The 19,108-nt window shown below is 37.6% G+C and overlaps 1 protein-coding gene across 3 annotated transcripts; it reads right to left on the reverse strand.

Moving 5' to 3' along the window:
• Nucleotides 1–707: 707 nt before the first annotated feature.
• On the reverse strand, nt 708–18,040 carry UEVLD (UEV and lactate/malate dehyrogenase domains). 3 transcript variants are annotated; one of them, XM_081314950.1, is made up of 12 exons: nt 17,857–18,040; nt 15,861–15,945; nt 14,106–14,171; nt 12,434–12,597; nt 11,287–11,422; nt 8,828–8,946; nt 7,247–7,352; nt 6,534–6,704; nt 4,248–4,421; nt 3,232–3,310; nt 2,850–2,973; nt 708–1,990 (listed from the first exon to the last, which is right to left on the reverse strand). In XM_081314950.1, exons 1-12 carry the CDS (start codon nt 17,896–17,898, stop codon nt 1,826–1,828), a joined length of 1,431 nt encoding a protein of 476 aa, XP_081171076.1. In that variant the 5' UTR covers nt 17,899–18,040; the 3' UTR covers nt 708–1,825. The 3 variants fall into 3 exon arrangements, with proteins under 3 accessions (XP_081171076.1, XP_081171077.1, XP_081171078.1); XM_081314951.1 differs by lacking the exon at nt 6,534–6,704; XM_081314952.1 differs by lacking the exon at nt 4,248–4,421.
• Between the last annotated feature and the right edge of the window lie 1,068 nt (nt 18,041–19,108).

Consider the following 19,108-nt stretch of genomic DNA (forward strand, 5'->3'; position numbering starts at 1 on the left):
GGTTCTTTCCAGCTCTATTCTGATTGATTAGTGACGGTCCTATTCTCTTAACTTATTTATTGTCAGGCGCAAACAACCAGACCCATACTTGAAAAGTTAAGTTAGCTGTTTTATTGCTCAGGCCCATACGCAGGAAACTTCAGATTGCACCTGGGTGAGATTAGATAAGGTTCAACAGCATTCTGTACATATGTTGTATATAGTATGTTTAAATGTGTGTTATATATGTGTACACTTTGAGAACAAGCAACTAAATTTCATTATGCCCACAGTAAAAAATGACAATAAAGGTTTATCCATCCATCCATCCATCTATTCAAGAGGTGTGTCTGTGTGTCAGACTTCACCCTCTCGACTAAGTCCCTGTTTGATTCTCCCCCACCCACCCCCAACTTGGCCAGTCTCTCTCCTACATCTAATCTATTTTAGAGAGTTGAAGGGAAAAAATGGAGGACAGGGTGCCACTTTTAGCTCCTCAATCAAAGTTGCTGATTCAAATACCAGTAATGCACCCATAAAATTGTGCATCACTTCCTCATTAAATCTTTAGCTCTGAAGATCATACTGTCAGTGCGGCAAACATTGGATATTAGAGCTGGATTTTCCTGCTCTAACAAATGATGAAAATGCAGCCATTTTCTTTTGATGGGTTTCATCTATCGGAACCATGACACATACAATGTAGAGCAAAAGATGTACATGAGATACCATTAGCTTTATTTATATCTTGTTGACAAGTTTTTCCATATTGTAATTTTTAGAAAAATAAGCAAAAATGGTAAAAATCATTATAGGCATACATAATCACACAATAACATTTTATTAAATTTAGCGTAGCAAATCTTTTTGTACTGCTAAAAGCTTAGTGCAATATTAGAACTGAGCAGCAACATTAAAACCTAACTACTGCATAATAATGAATAGTGCATGTATATGTTGTTTTCCAGGAGCATGAATCAAGAGAAACAGTACTTTGTAGGGCCTCCTTAGTCTTAGGATGTGATAAAGGAGAATAAACAAAGCACATCCTATGCCTAAAATAGAGAGAATCCTGTTTTCCCTCTGCGTCTTGGTAGTCAATAGTGCAGCAATGTAATATACTAATATTTTTAACAGCCTTCGTCCAAGTTTTCCATAAAACTTTAGAATCTATACAGAACACTTTGAAAACTCTGTTTAGACATATTGAGCCTAAAGTAATATTTATGCAATATAATATCAACTAAAGATGACTGATTTGGTAGTGTAAATGTTTTTAAAAAACATAAATATCAGTTGAATAGTGAACACTTTGAAAACTATATTTAGACATATTGAGCCTAAAGTAATATTTGTGCAATATAATATCAACTAAAGATGACTGATTTGGTAGTGTAAATGTTTTTAAAAAACATAAATATCAGTTGAATAGTGAACAATGATTTTAGACAAATTATTATGCTGCTGCTTCTTTCTAAGAATTGTATATTATCTGAATACAGTCAATAGTGTATGGGATATAACAATCTAGATTACCTCTGACTGCGTGACATCTCTGATTGAAATAAAAAATTACTTTAGAGAACAGTTGGATTGAAGGGCACAACATGATGAGGAAAAGGCAAAGAAGTACAGTACTGTAGTTCATGATTAGGAAACATCTTACAAGTACCACCATGGCCAAACAGTAATACCTTCCTTAACCTAATTGTTTTTATCTACCTTTAGTTACAATATGCACAGACGTTTCCACACTGAGAATTTGATATTGGACCCAGTTGGTCATTAATACTTTTTCTGCAAATCTCAAATATTTTAAGAACAAAAATCTATGGTTCCCTGGTAGTCAGAGCTTCAGTTGCTGTTGAAGGTCACTGACAGATGAAGCACTGGTTTGAAGTTTTTCAACTACTTTATCTTCTTCCACAGTCTTCATCATTTCAATTACACCACCGATTCCAAGTACACAAGGCATACTTAAAAATACTTCACTGTTTATATTATAACACCCCTAGAAAAAAACATGGACATAATACTTTTATATGTATCTGGATTTTACCAAAGGTATATAAAGTTTAAGGCATTTGGGGCTTATATTCTACATATGCCAGTCATAAATACTTGTAAGATTAAATCAGCTTGCAAGTAATTGCACAATATAGATGTGTTTTTATCTGAGCTGTAAAATCCCAGATTGACACTAATGACAGCAAAGAGGTAGAGAAACTAATTCTTTGCTCTTACTTAGTGATTGTCTGGAATTACAGTATTTCAAGTGCTTTACAGCATACAAACCACAAAACAAAAGTGAACATTTTCTGCTTTAAATCACATTGGTTTTTTAAACCATATTAGTTATCAAAAGGTATGACTGAAGTAAGCCAGCAAAAAGACTTGATCGTGTTAGTGTCTGACCTTTATTGCTGAGAAATATAATTTACTCTGTTAAAAGTGTTAGAATTGTATTTTCAACTTTTATTAAGTATTTTTAAAAAGTAAAAATATAGCTGTAAAAGGAAGCTGATAACAACCAACAAAGAAGAGCTTTGACACCTGGAATGAAAAGGTGCTGGACTAATTCCTGGTGCCACCATGATGGCCGCTGTAGCAACACAAACCAAGAAAATAGCAATTTTTTTGTCAAGTGAAAGTTGAAAACAATATTTCCACGTTGGATCAGAGAAACCCAAAATCAGCTGGCCTCTGCTATGGGATGGGTAGGACAAAAAGAAATGGTTAGCCAGGTATCCTCCTGCCAAAGTCAAGGGGACCTGTAGATTCATAATCTGTTTTCCATTCTTCTTATGGTTTTTGTCATCTATAGACTAATACTCAGTCTACTTCAAAAGTAAAATCAGTTTCCTGCTTACCTTCACTGTGGTTGACACAGAATGTATTTTCCTTTTATCATTCAATATAGTGTCAGTCAGATCAGCTATTGACAGACCAACAGACCAAGACCTTTGGCCTTTTCCTTTCAGAATTTCCATGGCTCTAAATACAAAAAAAACATTTAAGACTTAAAAGAGACTTTTCTAACCAGCAATATATTCTTTTTAATAACCACATATTTTCACCAGAACTGTTGTTATGTTCAAGTACAAATGTTTTATAGTTAAATAGCATAGATTTTGCTACTCAGATACAAGTGAACATTTATATTTAGGCTAAAATTCTATACCAACCTATATAGAAATCTCATTAAAATAAGTGTTATTTGCTACTAAATAGGTAGAGGGATAGATGTTTTACCTGTTAGTCAATATCTGTTGATCATTTGTTAACTTATCACCAGGATGATTTATCACTGAATTAGAACTCCATGCTGCCACTGTATAAGACAATTGTAATTAATTTTCTTTTTCAAACATTTGGATAGTTAGATAACATGACTCTGTTTTTAACCTATGTACTTTGTAGTCCATCATGTCATGCTAATAGAGGTACAATACTCCCTCTAATTTCTCCTATTAGCTATTAATTAAAGCAGAAGTTGGCAAATGTTTTACTTGTACACTTCGCTTACCAATTGCCTTGCCCATTTGCAGCAACCATTTGAAGTTATAATGGTGATGAAAAAATAACTCTGCAATCCTGTATTTACAATCTTTGCAGTGTCCCTCAGTCATGTGATCACCATTATAATCAGAATATGTCATTTTGTGCCTGTCCCATTATTTATCTTTTTCCCCCTTGAGGAGCAGAAAGATTAAGGAAGAATCATAAGAGAGTAAGCAAGAGAATACACATCAAAAGGAATGTGCTGGCAAACATCCAGTGTATTTCCCATTGCGTGCCTTTTACTCTCTTGTAATCTCCTCCTCTCCAATCTCTTTGTGAAGGAAGGAGAGAAAAACTGGGTCAGGCACAGGAGAGATTGTTTAAACAGTGCTGTGTCTGTTTACTCTCTTGTATTCTCCTCCTCTCCAATGAAGGTAAATACAAATGTTAATTCCTTCTTGCTAATTATCCCAGGACCAGGGTGTGCATTCCAAAGGGTGAAGAAGTGAAGAAAACGAAAGCATAGTTGCAGTCACATGAATTCCCATTTAGTGATGGCTTTGTTTAATGACCAAGTTGCTAGTCCCAATTGTGATAACTAAACAAGGACTACTTTAACATTTTCCATTTTTAAAATTGTATCTTTAGCATAAATTTCAGTGTTTTCTCAAACAAATATAAAAGAGCTCATTTGTGTTCTAATTCAAAAAGGGGGGAAAAAATCTAAAAAGTAGATTCCTAAGTCTTACAGTAGTTCACAATTTTACCTTTATTTTCTCCTTGTTCACCAATAATCCAATTGTCTTTACTTTTGCTTGGGGCTTTCAACAGATTTGTAATAACGTGTTGGAATCTTGCTGAATCCAAATTGCAACCAATTCCAATAACTCTGCTTTTAGGAAATCCACTCAGCTTCCACGACACATAGGTCATTATTTCTACTGTACTTGTGTTAAAAACATATTAAGAAAATGGACAATTATATTTTAAAACAATATAAAATAGTGGCATAAAGTGTCCTGTAAACATTACTGAACTTTTAACAACTTTGGTATTTAAATTCCATTTTTAAGCTGAAGAAAAACTACACTGTTGTTCGGGCAACAGTTTGGGATTAGATGGAAGTGGAATGGGTTGCCATACAGTAAAGCACATACATCTGTTCATTTATATGATTGCTGAGGAATCAGAGGTTTTACTATTTCTCTGTGAACAGCTGCAGGGTATTAATAAAAGGTCAGGGTTTCCTGCATAAGGAAAGCTTTAATCACATATTAAGATTAGATTGTGTTGGAGAAAAGATGTGAAAGTTTAGTATTATTTATCAGACTTTAGATAAGACAAACTATTGAGGTTTATCCTCACCCATTCTCATTTAAAACACAGATGAGACTCTGCGAACTAAACAGGGAGCAAACAGCACTGATGATAGTACCTAGACAAGTAATGAAATATCTGCAAACAAGCAACCAAGCTCAGAGAACAGCTAGGACTGCACCCTGAGCTACAGATGGGAATCTTCTACTGAACTCAGAACTGGAGAGAGAGCCTCCTTGGAGACCTCTGAGAAGCTAATGCAGCCCTTATGTCAACTATTAGATGTATCTCATATAATTTGGAAAACAGCAATTATATGTTTTGTCCATTGCTTCTGTTACTGGGGGGGGGGGAAGTCGTTTTTAATTACCGTATATTCCTCTACAATAGCAAGCAAAAAAATGCAACCTAAAACCTCTTCCAAAATCTTGCCAAGAAACTGTTGGAACATATGCAGTCAGTCACCGAGAGTCAACATTGACCCAAACGTCTGCACACACAGACCAAAGCAAGCACAACAATATATGCTTAGCAGAGCCAACAACATCCATAGGGAGTCAAAAAGTCAGTATGTTTTGTTACAACGATGCAATTAAAGCCCTGCTCCTTTTGGATCCGCACCAACGCTATATCTATCTATCTATCTATCTATCTATCTATCTATCTATCTATCTATCTATCTATCATCTATCTATACTACCTTCTATGGATGACCTGAATAGAGCTCATGGTAATTGGTCCTAGTCAGGTTCCAAATAGCAAGATCTGTTCCTATAACGTTGTATTTGTAAATTATTCTTTCCAGAATTTACATAATTATGTAAATAATTTTTTATGGTTGCCAAAATTCCATATTGTAAAGTTCCATCTTTACAATATTAAACACCCAGAAAATATTTGAAAAGACTGGCTGTAAGTACAAAAATGGTAAAAAAAAATATTGATGAGATATGGGCTTATCCTATTATTGTTTTATTTTGACTTAATAACCTTAGGTTTTTAATATAATATTACAAAGATCAGCGTGATTTAAATATATGAACTGAACTGCATGTACTAAACTGCATGTACCAAAACCAAAACTGATGACTGACTACAAGTAATACGGATTTATGGATTTATTAAGCAGGGAAAGCAGCAAAAATATTACTCCTCAATGTTACTCTTCAACGTTAGAAAAATAGCACAACTCCATCTTTACAGCCTTGGATTGTCAGTGTTCACTTTTGGTATATGAACATAACAGAAAGAATGATTATACCAATATAGTTAAGGTGTTAACAAATTAGGTTGATTTTTTTTCTAAGTGGTATGCCATGTTTCTGTTCTTTATTTTCCTGCTTGTGTTTGTGTAGTTTTGTTATTTTAAAAGATTTGTAATCCTGTTACTACGGTACCTTGCTGTTTGGAGATAAGCAACGGAGTTGAATCATGCAACAAATCACACAAACTTTATACAATATTTGGAATGAGAAAAAACCACAAAAGTTTTTAAATTGCTTAAAAGGAAATTCCCAATAACCAGTTCATTATGTAGAACAAAATAAAACAACCAGATTTTTTTTTTAAAAAAATGACCTAATGCTTGATACAGTTATTTTATGGTTAAGAATTATGACAAAATAACATACCTCCTAATCCTCATTAAGAAGATGTCAAAAAAATTAATATCAATTGCAAATCATATCTTGTGATTGAAACCTCATACAATTATATTAACCTTTGCCATACAGTACCTGGTTGAGAAGCAACAAGCAGTACACTGTGTTGACTATAATGAGCTATTGATGGAATAATGCCTCTGAACAATTCCACATTGCTCTGTACAACCTCCAGGTAGGATTGAGCATTGCCTAAAAAATTAACTGTAAGCACCACCAATTTTGAGTCCGCCGACACAGAAAAATCTACAGAGATATAAAGAATCGCCATCCATTGTTGAATACATCTCATTTTCCAGAATGACATTTTTTTAAAAAAAAATAAATTGATGATAATACATGGCCCATTTTCCTGACTTGAGATAAATAGGCAAACATATCACTTCCATCCACTTCCCGCTTATATAGTTAATAGAGGAATTTTTACTAATACTACTGAAGTTGAACTAGTAGCAAAAAGCCATAGAGAATTCAGCTTATTATGTAGTAATGTCTCTTTATACATAACCCTGGCTACATTCTGCCCTTTTTGGATTGTAGATATAAATCTCAGAAAGAATATAGCACACATTAATATTTCATATACGTAATTAACTGAATATGCTTTGTCTGTATTTGCTGAGCTCTGGGATAAGTACATGCATGTAGGATTATCCACACAGTACAATCTATGCGCAAGACTGAAGAACTGAAGTGAAAGAAGCTTCCAAAAATGTTTGCACCCTGCTGAGCAGGCGCATACTTCAGTTTGCAATATTGCTAGAGGACACTATATACTGTAACACTACCTCGACTAATTTCCACCTTTGGCAAGTCAAAGATTTCTAGGTCCATTGTTCCTCCTTTCACGGTAGCTTCTGAGCAGTCCAAAACAACCACCTTGTCAGCAACATCCTAAATTGATTCAAAAGAAAGAAAAAAAATATTTTTTATCAAAGCAAATATGAATTGTCTTCCGAGAAGAATTCTGTGGGATTCAATCCAACAAGAACAAACAGTTCAAAAAGTTAAGCAGCTATTTTTTTAAAAAAATATCAACGTCTAATTAAAACTAAAAAGAAGGTAAAAATGAAATCCTAATGCATCTAATCAAAAATTATACTGAGTTCAGAAGTATTTATTCTGAGATTAGATGAAAAAAATGTCTGCAGTAAAAGCACCTTTTAACCATTGGCAACAAAACCACGTATTTAAAAATTGGGGCCACTAGCCGCCGTGGGGGAAGGTGTGCCTAGCCTTTTGTACATGCACACGGTGCTACAGCATACACCTGTGTGCCAACGGGGCCACTAGTGCCACGCGGCCCTGTTAGCGGTGCATGTGTATGCTCGCCAATTTGCAAAGCTGCTCTCCTTCCCTCCGGGCCACAAGCCCAGAAAGGTTGGAGACGTCTGTTCTACTACTAATGAAATGCCTTGTATCTAATTTCTATTTTAAATAAATAAACCTCAATATCAATGATACTTTGAAGATGGTTGAATTAAATGTAATGTCTCCACTTTCATAACTTTAGTTTAAATAGAGATATTTTAATACAAAGAACATAAACTCGAAATGAGATCTTTTGTTACCTGTACCTACTTGTCCACATTATCACCACTATTCATTTCATACTTGACACATTTCTTAAAGTTGTCACAAAAGAACTTTGTTCAACTTGATCCTGACAGTTCTTTCCATTTGAATCAAACACATGTCCATAAAAGCATTTCTTCAATTTTGGGAAAAGGTGAAGTTGCATGGCACCAGGTTCGGACTGCATGTCGGATTGTGTATGAGAGTGAGAATTACCTTTGCCTCTTTAGTGACTAGTGAGGTGTGAAGCCTAGAGTTGTCATGTTGCAAAAAACTTCCCTTCTTGAGCTTCTGAACTCCACTTAACTGTTGTTTCAAAGTCTGGAGTGTTGCAACAATAATAATGGTGACAGGTTCACAGAAATCCATGTGAATAATACCAAAAGACTGTAATCACGAGTTTCATACGAAAACTTGGGTTTTGAATGTTTTTCCCCTCACGGATGAATCTTCGTGATGATATTCCATGGATTGACACTGTCATGGCCCCATTGGAGCCCGGTTCGGAGGAAGAGGAGTTGGAACTGGGACCATCCAACAGGAATGGCACGCCTCCCTTCACATGTTCGGAGAGGCCAGGGGCTGAGGGCGATGCTGGGGGAGTAAGGGTGGCTGCCTTCATGGTAGCATGGGGGTGGAGGCTTACCAGTCGTTGGAGGGCCGTTTGCTGGACCATTTATGGTGAACATATTCTGTGAATATGGTCCCAAGTATTCCCCTCCCCCAATTATTTTATTACAATAAAAATGTATTAAAGAAATGAGCATAGCAGTAAGTCTGTATAAAGCGCATACCTTTGCTGAAATAGCCAAAATACAAGCAAGGCCCAGATCTCCAGCCCCAACTATTGTAACTTTGCGTAAATCTCCATCATTTTTCTTTTCTTCTCCCTTTGATTGTCCATTGTTTTCACCTAAAAAGGAATCACTTTATTTATATAAACAAATAGGCATCATCATAAATGCTGATGCTCAATGAAAATAATTTTTAAAAATTCCTTGGTCTGGTTAACTTTAATTATGGTATTTGAAAAATAAAAAAAAATGTTATCCAAGCAAATCCTATGCATGGATGTTTACTGAAAGGTATGTTTGCTGTGTTCTATTTACCTTATCCCCCAGATAACACGCAAAGGATTGCAACATTATTTTTTTTGCCTAGCCCTAGCCAAAAAGAGAAATATTGTTGAAACTAAAGGCATATTTGTTCCCACACAAGATCTGATTCCAATCCAAGCTGTGGGAAGGGCAAAGACTTCCCTTTCTGTAGGTTTCCAATTTGGCAAAGGCTATTATTCCACTCCAACTGTTCGTTACACAAACATTTGATCGATACAAGCAATGCCAAACTCAAAAATACACTTATAGCTTGGTCCTAGGCGCAGCAGATTTAAGAAAGGAAACTGACGTGTTCTTAATTTTTCAGAAACTATATGGGATTAATGAATTTTGTTCTACAGAACCCATTTCTGCGATTTGCCATTTGTTCCTTTCTTTCTAGTAGTGCACAATACAGGTAGTTCTCGACCTACAAGAGTTCATTTAGTGACCATTCAAAGTTCCAGCGGCACTGAAAAAAATGCCTTACGACCATTTTGCACACTTACGACCTTTGTAGCATCCCTATGCTTATGTGATCAAAATTCTGATGCTTGGCAACTGGTTCACACTTGTGACCATTGCTGTGTCCCAAGGTCACATAATCAACTTTTGTAATCTTTGGACGAGCAAAATCAATGGGGAAGCCAGATTTACTTAACAACCGTGTTACTAACTTATCAACTGCAGCGATTCACTTAACAACTGTGGCAGGAAAGGTCCTAAAATGAGGAAAAACTCACTTAACAAATGTCTCACTTAACAACAGGAATTTGGGGCTCAATTGTGGTTGTAGGTCAAGGACTACCTGAACTGGGATTTCCATGTCTAAATTAGCATATTTTTCCAGAGGAATTTTTTGAGGTGTTACACCATAGTTTTATTACAGGCAGAGACAATGAACAGGTATGGGAGTTAAACAACTCTACACCCTTATGCATAAAACATTCTACATATGCCAAAGCTCTGCCTGCCTTTGAATTCTTAAGATACCGAGGGAACCCACTAGTAACTCTAGTAATAAAGAAATTGGGCAGCTCAGTTATAAACTTTGGTGTGGTAACCAACAAGCTTTTGATGCTCAGTGTCCATCATCCTGTTTATGTGATTACATTCGCATTGCCTTTATTTTTTATTTTTTATTTTAATTCCATTTATATCCCGCCCTTCTCCGAAGACTCAGGGCGGCTTACAAGCTTAGCAGTAGCCTTCATTCTATGTATATGCCTGCTTATTAGGGCTTTCACACACACCCCAGCGGCATTATTACAAAGTCAGCTTAATTGCCCCCAACAATCTGGGTCCTCATTTTACCTACCTCGGAAGGATGGAAGGCTGAGTCAACCTTGAGCCTGGTGGGATGCGAACCTGCACTAATTGCAGGCAGCTGGTGTTTAAAAATAGCTTATAGAGAACACCAACCATCCTACATGCCATCCACAAACTCTCTAAATGTCCTGCCTGATACTGGACAGTGCATTCATAAGTGCTGGCTCAGTAGTAGCTTGAAAATGGAGAGAAGAAGTTGGACCAAGAAGCCTTTGAGATATTTTTCATGGAGATAAAGAAATAGGAATTACCATAACAATGAAAAAACACAGATTGCCATACTTTCAAAAGATTGCCTATACATAGGTATGTCATTTGAAAGTATTTGCTGGAGCTCTTGTGTATCTTAAAATTTCCTTCTAATAAATATACCAGTAGTAACTCAAGAGTCCTTGGATTCCTTGATTAACTATTTCCAGTTCACACTAAAAGGACCAAAGTCTAATAAAAGAAAGGCTTTCCTTTGTGCCAAATTTGTTCTAGATCTGGCATGTCCAACCTTTTGACTTGCCTGGGCTACCTTGAGTGAAAAAGAATGGTTTTGGGCTGCACATAAATATAGTTAAGATTATATATAAAACTATCACTAAAAATCACATAATATTAATAGTTATGATCTTTTAGGGCAATATTACTAGCTGTCCAGGGTCTCGTGCAGCCCTTTGGCTGCGGGTTGAATACACCTGATCCGGATCCTACGCTTTGCTGCTATAATGTAATAACTTACTGATTTGGACTCTTCCAGGAAAATACAAAACAAAATTAGCAAGATATTATGAATTATGCACATGAATTCCAGATAAGAAGTTTCCAGGAAAGATGAATACCTTCAACAATTTTTGTTATATAAGAAAGTAGGTCCATCTGTCTGACTTCATCAGAAGATGATAATGCATATAAGGGAAGTTCCTCTTCAAATTTTATGCTCATTTCCTTTAACAACCCTATAATTTCTGACTGTGGCTGTAATAAATACAGGAGAAATTAGAATTAACAGATATACCATTTGCAAACATTTTCTAGTAAAATTTTAAGATAGGCCTTTAGATATCTAAACTAAATTTAGATATTTGGATTTTCTTGTTTTTCTTTTGAAGACATTTTGCTTCTCATTCAAGAAGCTTCTTCAGCGCCTTTAGATCTGCTCCTGCCTTCTTCACTTTTTGGAAGATGCCGGACACCAAGTTCTTCCAGAGGCATCTGAGTTGTGACACCACTTTCGTATTGTATGTTTTATGAGTTTCAGTCCTTTTTTGTATTTCTGTATTTTTATTTTGTTGTATTTGTAACCTGCTGACAGTTGGTTAAATGGTAGTAAAATAAAAATCAAATAAAAAAGGATGGATGGATAAAAAAAAGACATGCTTTGGGGATGAAATCTTCATCCACTCCTGAGTCAGATTGGTTGACTTGACTTTGTTGATAAGTAACCTGAAAAACTAATACTACCTACCATCCATTCTAAGTGCATAAAGATAATTATTTTGTATTCATATAAATTGTATTTTATCTTATATTGCATATATTTATGTATTTAATTATATGTGGAAAATGATACATGCTGCTGAGAGGTCCAAAGGTAAGGTATATTAAAGTAAAGGTAAAGGTTCCCCCGCACATGCGTGCTAGTCGTTTCCGACTCTAGGGGCTCATCTCCGTTTCAAAGCCGAAGAGCCAGCGCTTGTCCGAGGACATCTCCGTGGTCATGTGGCCGGCATGACTAGACGCCAAAGGCGCACGGAACGCTGTTACCTTCCCACCGTAGTGGTCCCTATTTTTCTAGTTGCATTTTTACGTGCTTTCGAACTGCTAGGTTGGCAGAAGCTGGGACGAGTAACAGGCGCTCACTCTGTTACGCGGCACTCGGGATTCGACCCACCAAACTGCCGACCTTCTGATCGACAAGCTCAGCGTCCTAATAAATTTTAATAATAACTTTTATAACTTTATGTAATGCATTTATCTAATTCTTACATGGCTCCAGGCTTGTAGATATGGCAAGTAAATCCTTCCACGGACATCTACATGTTTTCCTACAGAAATTCCCATGTTAGTAGTAGGGTTTAGAAAACAAATGGGTGGAGTAAAAGGATAAGAATCCAAAATCCATATGCAAATTGGAATATTATAAGTGTTACCTATCAAAATACAAAATAAAAATGTATTTAGCAAAGATTCCATGTATATTATGCTTCTCATTTCAACTAGCAGAGAGAAAGAGTCCACAACCCTTCATGACATGGATGGAAAAATCAGTTCCCATCCTTTGAAATGCTTTGCCGTCCCCCTTCCCCAAGTTAAAGCTGCTCCTTAACTCCTTTTGATTTTTCCAGGAAGAGAGTTAAAACTCTACTCTTCTGAAGAGACACTGCAGCACATGTTACGTATGAGTTGTAAGATTTGTTATCCAGTGAGTATTTACTATTGGACTTGTGTTAAATTTTTAACTTTTGATACTGAAAACTGATTTGCCGGCTTGATAATTACTGGGTGTTATTTGTTGTAAATTCAGTTTAAGATGATAACAAGCCCAGGGAGGTCCCATGAATAAGGTAGTTTGATTTGGGGTGGGAATAAACTTCCTTCCCCGGGCTGCATTCTAAGGGGCAGGGTGTATGCTGTTGTCCCCACCAGCCTGGATTGACGTGGGGGTCCTTGTAGTTCCTCTGTGAACCACTAGGGTTTGTCACTGAGCCGGCTACTCAGACTATTTAACTAAGAGGACCTACTGTAGTGTGAACTCTCCCTTGAGGGTCTTCTTATCACCCACTGCCCTCTTCCAGAAAGCTTCAGCCTCTATAACATCTGGCAGCTCTCTACTGCTGGACTTCTTTGGTGGAGCATCACCACGGTAGCTTCTTCAGTAGGCCTCCTCTGATAGACCTTTTTGATAGCTCTTTCCTTTCCTAGCTCTATGATCTCATCTCAAGTCTATTGCTAGAGCTTTGGGATAGCTGCTGTACTAATTACAAGCCAAGGACTGCTTTTCTGAGATTCCATCCATGAACTTTCTCTGGCGTAAGTCCATCCACAAACCTCTTCAAAGGCCTGCTTCTAAAGCATTGTGCCAGGTCTGTTATTATTTCAATTGCTGTTGAATCTCCTCCTGACCTTCACGGAGATTATCTCCCTCTATTTCCACTGTTGCAACTTCAGCTTCACGCTTAGCCAGCTGTGGATTTTCTCCTTGTTTTTTCCGCTGCTTAATTTTCACCATTATAGCTTAAACTTTCTTGCTAAGAAACTTCAGCATTCAGTTTACTTATTTTGTCACTTAGCACTGTCTTAATTATTCTGTCACTGAGTTGTCTAACTCAGAAAATGTGACTTTTTGTTTCTTACTTCAGACTGCTGTACTATACATTCCTGCTTTTTATTTTATCAGAGCCATCCACCTAAATAAGTAGACTGGGATGGGAGTGGTTGCAAAGTATTTCTTCCCATACTGATCCAGACCCTTTGCTTCAGATTATGCTACTAAATCCGCTTTATTTTAATATCTGCTTATTATACTAGTGGTAGGCTGTTTATAGCCTGTGATTTAAGCCACATATAACTTTTGTATACAAATACATTTCATAATATATTACTCAGAATGAAATATTCAAATACCAAGAAATATAAAGGAAACATTCTTTGAACTCACCCTGATATTTTACTGGAACAATATTAGTAAAGTTCAGAAGATCTTTCTGGGATCCATCTTTAAAAGCTGAAATTCAAAACATTATATCACCAGGGATTTAATCTTTCCTTTTAAATTTCTCTTTAGTAGTGATATGTATTGTTCCTAACATTTCAAATTAGTTAAAGCAGTCATTCATTTTATTAATTTTTTAAAATGTGTGTCTGTGTGTATTAAGGCACTGGGCTAGAAAGCAGGAGACCATGAGTTCAAATCCTGCCTTGGCCATGGAAGCCAGCTGGGTGACTTTGGATCAGTTGCGCTCTCTCTCAGGCCAACCCACCTCTCAGGCTTGTTGTTGTGGGAGAAACAGGAGGATGAAAGCGTGTTAAGAGCCTTGGTGGAGCAGTGAGCTAATGCCTCCTTAAGTAACACCAGCTGCCTGCAATTAGTGCAGGTTCGCATCCCACCAGGCTCAAGGTTGACTCAGCCTTCCATCCTTCCGAGGTAGGTAAAATGAGGACCCAGATTGTTGGGGGCAATTAAGCTGACTTTGTAATAATGCCGCTTGGGGTGTGTGTGAAAGCCCTAATAAGCAGGCATATACATAGAATGAAGGCTACTGCTAAGTTTGTAAAGCCGCCCTGAGTCTTCGGAGAAGGGCGGGATATAAATGGAATTAAAATTAAAAAAAAAAATAGATATGTTTGCCACCCTGAATTATTTGTAAAAATAATAAAGGCGGGATATAAATAAACTGGCATCAACTTCCCTCTGCCCTGTGCGTTCCCACAGAGAGGGCCTCCTCAGGGTGCCACCGATCAGAGAGTGTCGATTGGTGGCCCCCAGGGGGAGGTCCTTCTCTGTGGGCGCCCCGGAGCTATGGAATCGGTTACCGGTTGAGCTCCGGATGGCGCCCGACCTTCGCTCCTTCCGTCGCGACCTAAAGACATTCTTATTTGAACAAGCCGGCCTGGCCTGATGGGGGATGGGTGGGTTTTTTTTAATTGCTATTTTAATATTTGTATTTACTGTTTTTACTTGGGCATATATTTAATCCCTTTTAACTTTTGTATTTTTGTATTTTTTATGCTTGCCCTGTTCACCGCCCTGAGTCCTTCGGGAGAAGGGCGGTATATAAATAAAATTATTATTATTATTATTATTATTATTATTATTATTATTATTATTATTATTATTATTATTATTATTATAAATAAAAGCATTACACACACACACACGTGCACACACGTGCACACACACACACACAGAGAGAAATTACATAGAATTTCAAAGCATCACAATAGGACATAAAAAGTAAATTCAGCAAAACATACATTTTCTAAGCCTAAGGCAACATAATGCTATAAAAAATCTAGTCAAAAACTACAGGAATGCTAATATTAAAAAATAGCAACATATAAATATACAACGTGCTTTACCATGCCATTGCTGTAAAAGTTAGAATAATAAAAGTGATCAATTAACTGCTGAAAAATTAAGAAAATTATACAGTAAGATTGTAATCCCATGCATACTGCCCAAATAATTCAAAGGAAACAATGGGTGTAAATCCTAATACATACTATCAATATGCATGTTATACTACTATATTATTAATGCAGAACATACTTTAGGTGGTTAAATAATAGCCACCTATAGTATATTAATATTCAGCATTTATTTCAGTTTTTATTTATTCACTTGATTTATAAGATCCCCCAATTTTAAAAAAAATGCAAATTAATGTATCTATCCCCAGACAGGAATTCTTACTGTAGGTGCTCATTGTGAACCTGACGTTGGGACACAACTCATTTATGTGCTTCAGTTCTTCTATAGTAAGATCTCGGAATTTATACTGGAGACACAAGAAAGACAATTTCGGTCATCTTAAACATGAACTTCAGAGCCACGTGAAAGAAAAATGTTTAAATTCAGATTGCACAAGACCGTGAACACACACATCTGGAATTCTTCATTGAGCAAAATTCCCAGGGAAGGTGGGAAAGAGGACATGAAAGGCTGATTTGATAATAAAATCAGGATCTCTGTATGATTAAAAGATTTTAACAGAATTTAGGAGGAATGCAGACTTAAGTTGATTGGGAGACTCCAGGTGAGATGAGGAGGGGTCACAATACACTTGACCACATTGAGATAGGGAGAAAGTCAGTGCTGTAGCTAGTTCTTGCAGGAGCTTATTTTGTGTGAGACTCTTATGATGACATTCAGTGCACAGCCCTGTGGCACGTTTGCTTCAACATTATGAGCAGACCAATCATGCTCTGATTGTAGACATTACAAGCAGCAGTAAGCAGTAGAAGATACACTTTTCATAGCAAAGTTTGTATTATATAAGAAACATTATCCTAAACCATAAAGGAGTGTTTATGGTTTGGGCTTAGAGCACTTTTAGAATGCTATCCAATCCACCAGTCTCTGAGATGGCAGAACAGTATGTCAGCATCAACTGTCCTGTTCTCTATCCTTACTCAGCAATAGTAACAAAGCTGGCGAAGAGCATTGTCTTTACATGCTGCAGGCCAAATTAAGGAAAAGGATTGGTGGATTCCCACAGATTTGTTTCCCCTCCCTCTTGCAAGTAGGGTATCAACCATCATTCATTCTCCTTAGCACAAGATGGGGAGAGTCAGGTAAATGAGGTTGGGGCTTACAACAGTGAATTTAGTCATCTGGCCAGTTGCCTCTTAAGAGCTTGTGAATGTGCAGTGACATGCCCTTACTCAGCTCAATGCTTCAGTCAGTCAGGCTATTTGTGATTAGAGGCCCATTCTTCTGACTGACTGTTATACAGGTACCAAAGCAGAGAGTGCATGGGCATGAAGAAAGGGCACAGGATGAAGTGGGAGATAATAATGCTCAAGCAATGTCCCTGATCTATCTTGGAAGGAGTTCTAAGAAGAGTCTATTTTTTTTAAAAAAGAAACAGCTAGGGACTTTCAGGTATCTTAGCTCCAGGCTGGGATTAAGAGAAAGATAACCCCCATGAGGACAGAGCAGAAAAAGTCTGTTTCTGTGATATGTTCATATTTCGATTTGTGGACCATGAAGAACAGCATGAATAATGAATTACATACACACCCCTTTGTGATTTATTCAATAGAATTACAGGCTATTTTCTCATTAATTACTAATCAATTCCTGGGTCCATCGGATCAGCTTAATAGAAGAGACAGTACATGAAACATGCCTGTCCTAGCATAATAATGATGAATGTACGCTTCCTATTCCCAGAACAAGAGAAAAGTGATGGGATTCGATGGCATAAATTATTAAGGAGGAAATAAACAAGGTTTGAAACCGAAAGGGGGAAAAAATACCTAATGCTGCACGGTTGAGGAAACCGCGCAAAAGCATGCACCATTCACAGTGGCTGAACAGGGAAGATCAGATCCAGTAGCTTATGCGCCAACAAACGGGAAGAAATCGATCAAGCGGGAAAGGGCAAGGGAAGCCCGATCGAATGCAATGTGTTTTTTTTTTCAAACTGGGCAACTTTAAAATGTGTGGACTTCAAATCCCAAAATTCCCCAACCAGCCGTGTTAGCTGAGGAATTCTGGGAGTTGAAGTCCACACGTCTTAAAGCTGCCAAGTTTGAAAAACACTGATTTAATCATGGATTAAAGGTAGACGCTCCCTCTCCCTTCAAGCCAGGAAAGGCGTTCCAAAATTGGGGGCACCGAACCCAGAGCTTCCACTGGCTCGCGTCGCGCTCCTAAAACGCCGCCGCCCAGTCTCGCCGCTTGCCTTGCTCAGCCACTTCCGCAACTTCTCCTCCGAGAACTCCATGGCTCGCCCGGCCAGCAGGTTCGGAGGCGCCGGCAGCGCTTCCTGTTACTCTCAGCCGGAGAGAGAAGACGGCAAGCGGCAGGGTCCAAGCAGCGGAGCAATTTGCCAGGACAGGGCAGGGCTTGAGGGGCGCGTCTTCGCGCTGCTCAGGTAGGAGCAGCAGCTACGCGCAGATCTCCTTCTGGGAATGCTGAAAAGTCAGGCTGTGGCTCAGGTGGCCGTACAGAACGTCAGAGCGGGGATCCAGCTCTTTGAGCTATCTTTGTTCGAGTCAAACTGGGAATCGTTCCCCTGTGGCATTCTTCGCTAGACGAACTGCATATGAGCCCTAATTAAAGGACATTTATTGGCATAGCATTTTCCCCTGCGACAGCTACCCCTGAAAGAGATACTCGTGTTTAAAAGAGTCTGGCCGAGCTGTAAAATAATATATACAGGTAGTTCTCAACTTATAGCAGTTCATTTAATGACCGTTCAGAGTTACAATGGCACTGAAAAAAGTGACTCCGGACCATTTTGCAGACTTCCAACCTTTGCAGCATCCTCATGGTCATGTGATCAAACTTCAAACTCTGCAATTGACTCATATGTATAACTTGCAGTGTCCTGGAGTCATGTCATCCCCCTTTTGTGACTTTCTGACAAAATCAATGGGGAAGCCAGATTCACTTAATAATAGTGTCCCTAACTTAACAACTGCTGTGTTTCAGGGTAAAAAATAACTATAGAACTATTTATTCCTAGAAAAGAAACGTAGTATCTTTTATATATGAACTGAGACAAGGTCCAAATTGTTATTTTAATGGATTGACCCTGTGTTTAGAGCACAAAGAGATAAGGAGACATGGCAACATAGATTCTTGAAATTTCAAGGCGTGAACTGTACAGTTAATTATTATCAGGCACAGAATGGCACAGCAAGAGAAATTTATTAAAACCCATTAAATAGGAGCTGTAGTGGGGCATTGATTAGAATGCATTATTGCAGGCTAATTCTGCTGACTGCCAGTAGTTTGATCCTGACTGGCTCAAGGTTGACTCAGCCTTCCATCCTACTGAAGTTGGTAAAATGAGGACCCATATTGTTGGGGGCAATAGGCTGACTCTGTAAACTGCTTAGAGAGGGCTGTGAAGCAGGATATAAGTCTAAGTGCTATTGCTATTGTCAGATGAAGGGTAATTACAAGTTGATTCAAGCTAAGTTCTAATT

Source organism: Vipera berus, assembly GCF_964194415.1.
Source record: "Vipera berus genome assembly, chromosome: 1".
Lineage (NCBI taxonomy): Eukaryota > Metazoa > Chordata > Lepidosauria > Squamata > Viperidae > Vipera > Vipera berus.

Bases quoted from the DNA above. Each gene is read 5' to 3' on its own strand.
- UEVLD (XM_081314950.1), bottom strand. From the start codon at position 17,898: ATGGAGTTCTCGGAGGAGAAGTTGCGGAAGTGGCTGAGCAAG. The intron at 12,598-14,105 runs GTGAGTTCAAAG...GTATTTTGATAG, and splicing joins TGTTCCAGTAAAATATCAGG to GTAACACTTATAATATTCCA. The intron at 3,311-4,247 runs GTAAAATTGTGA...TGTCTTATACAG, and splicing joins TGAACAAGGAGAAAATAAAG to TGGCAGCATGGAGTTCTAAT.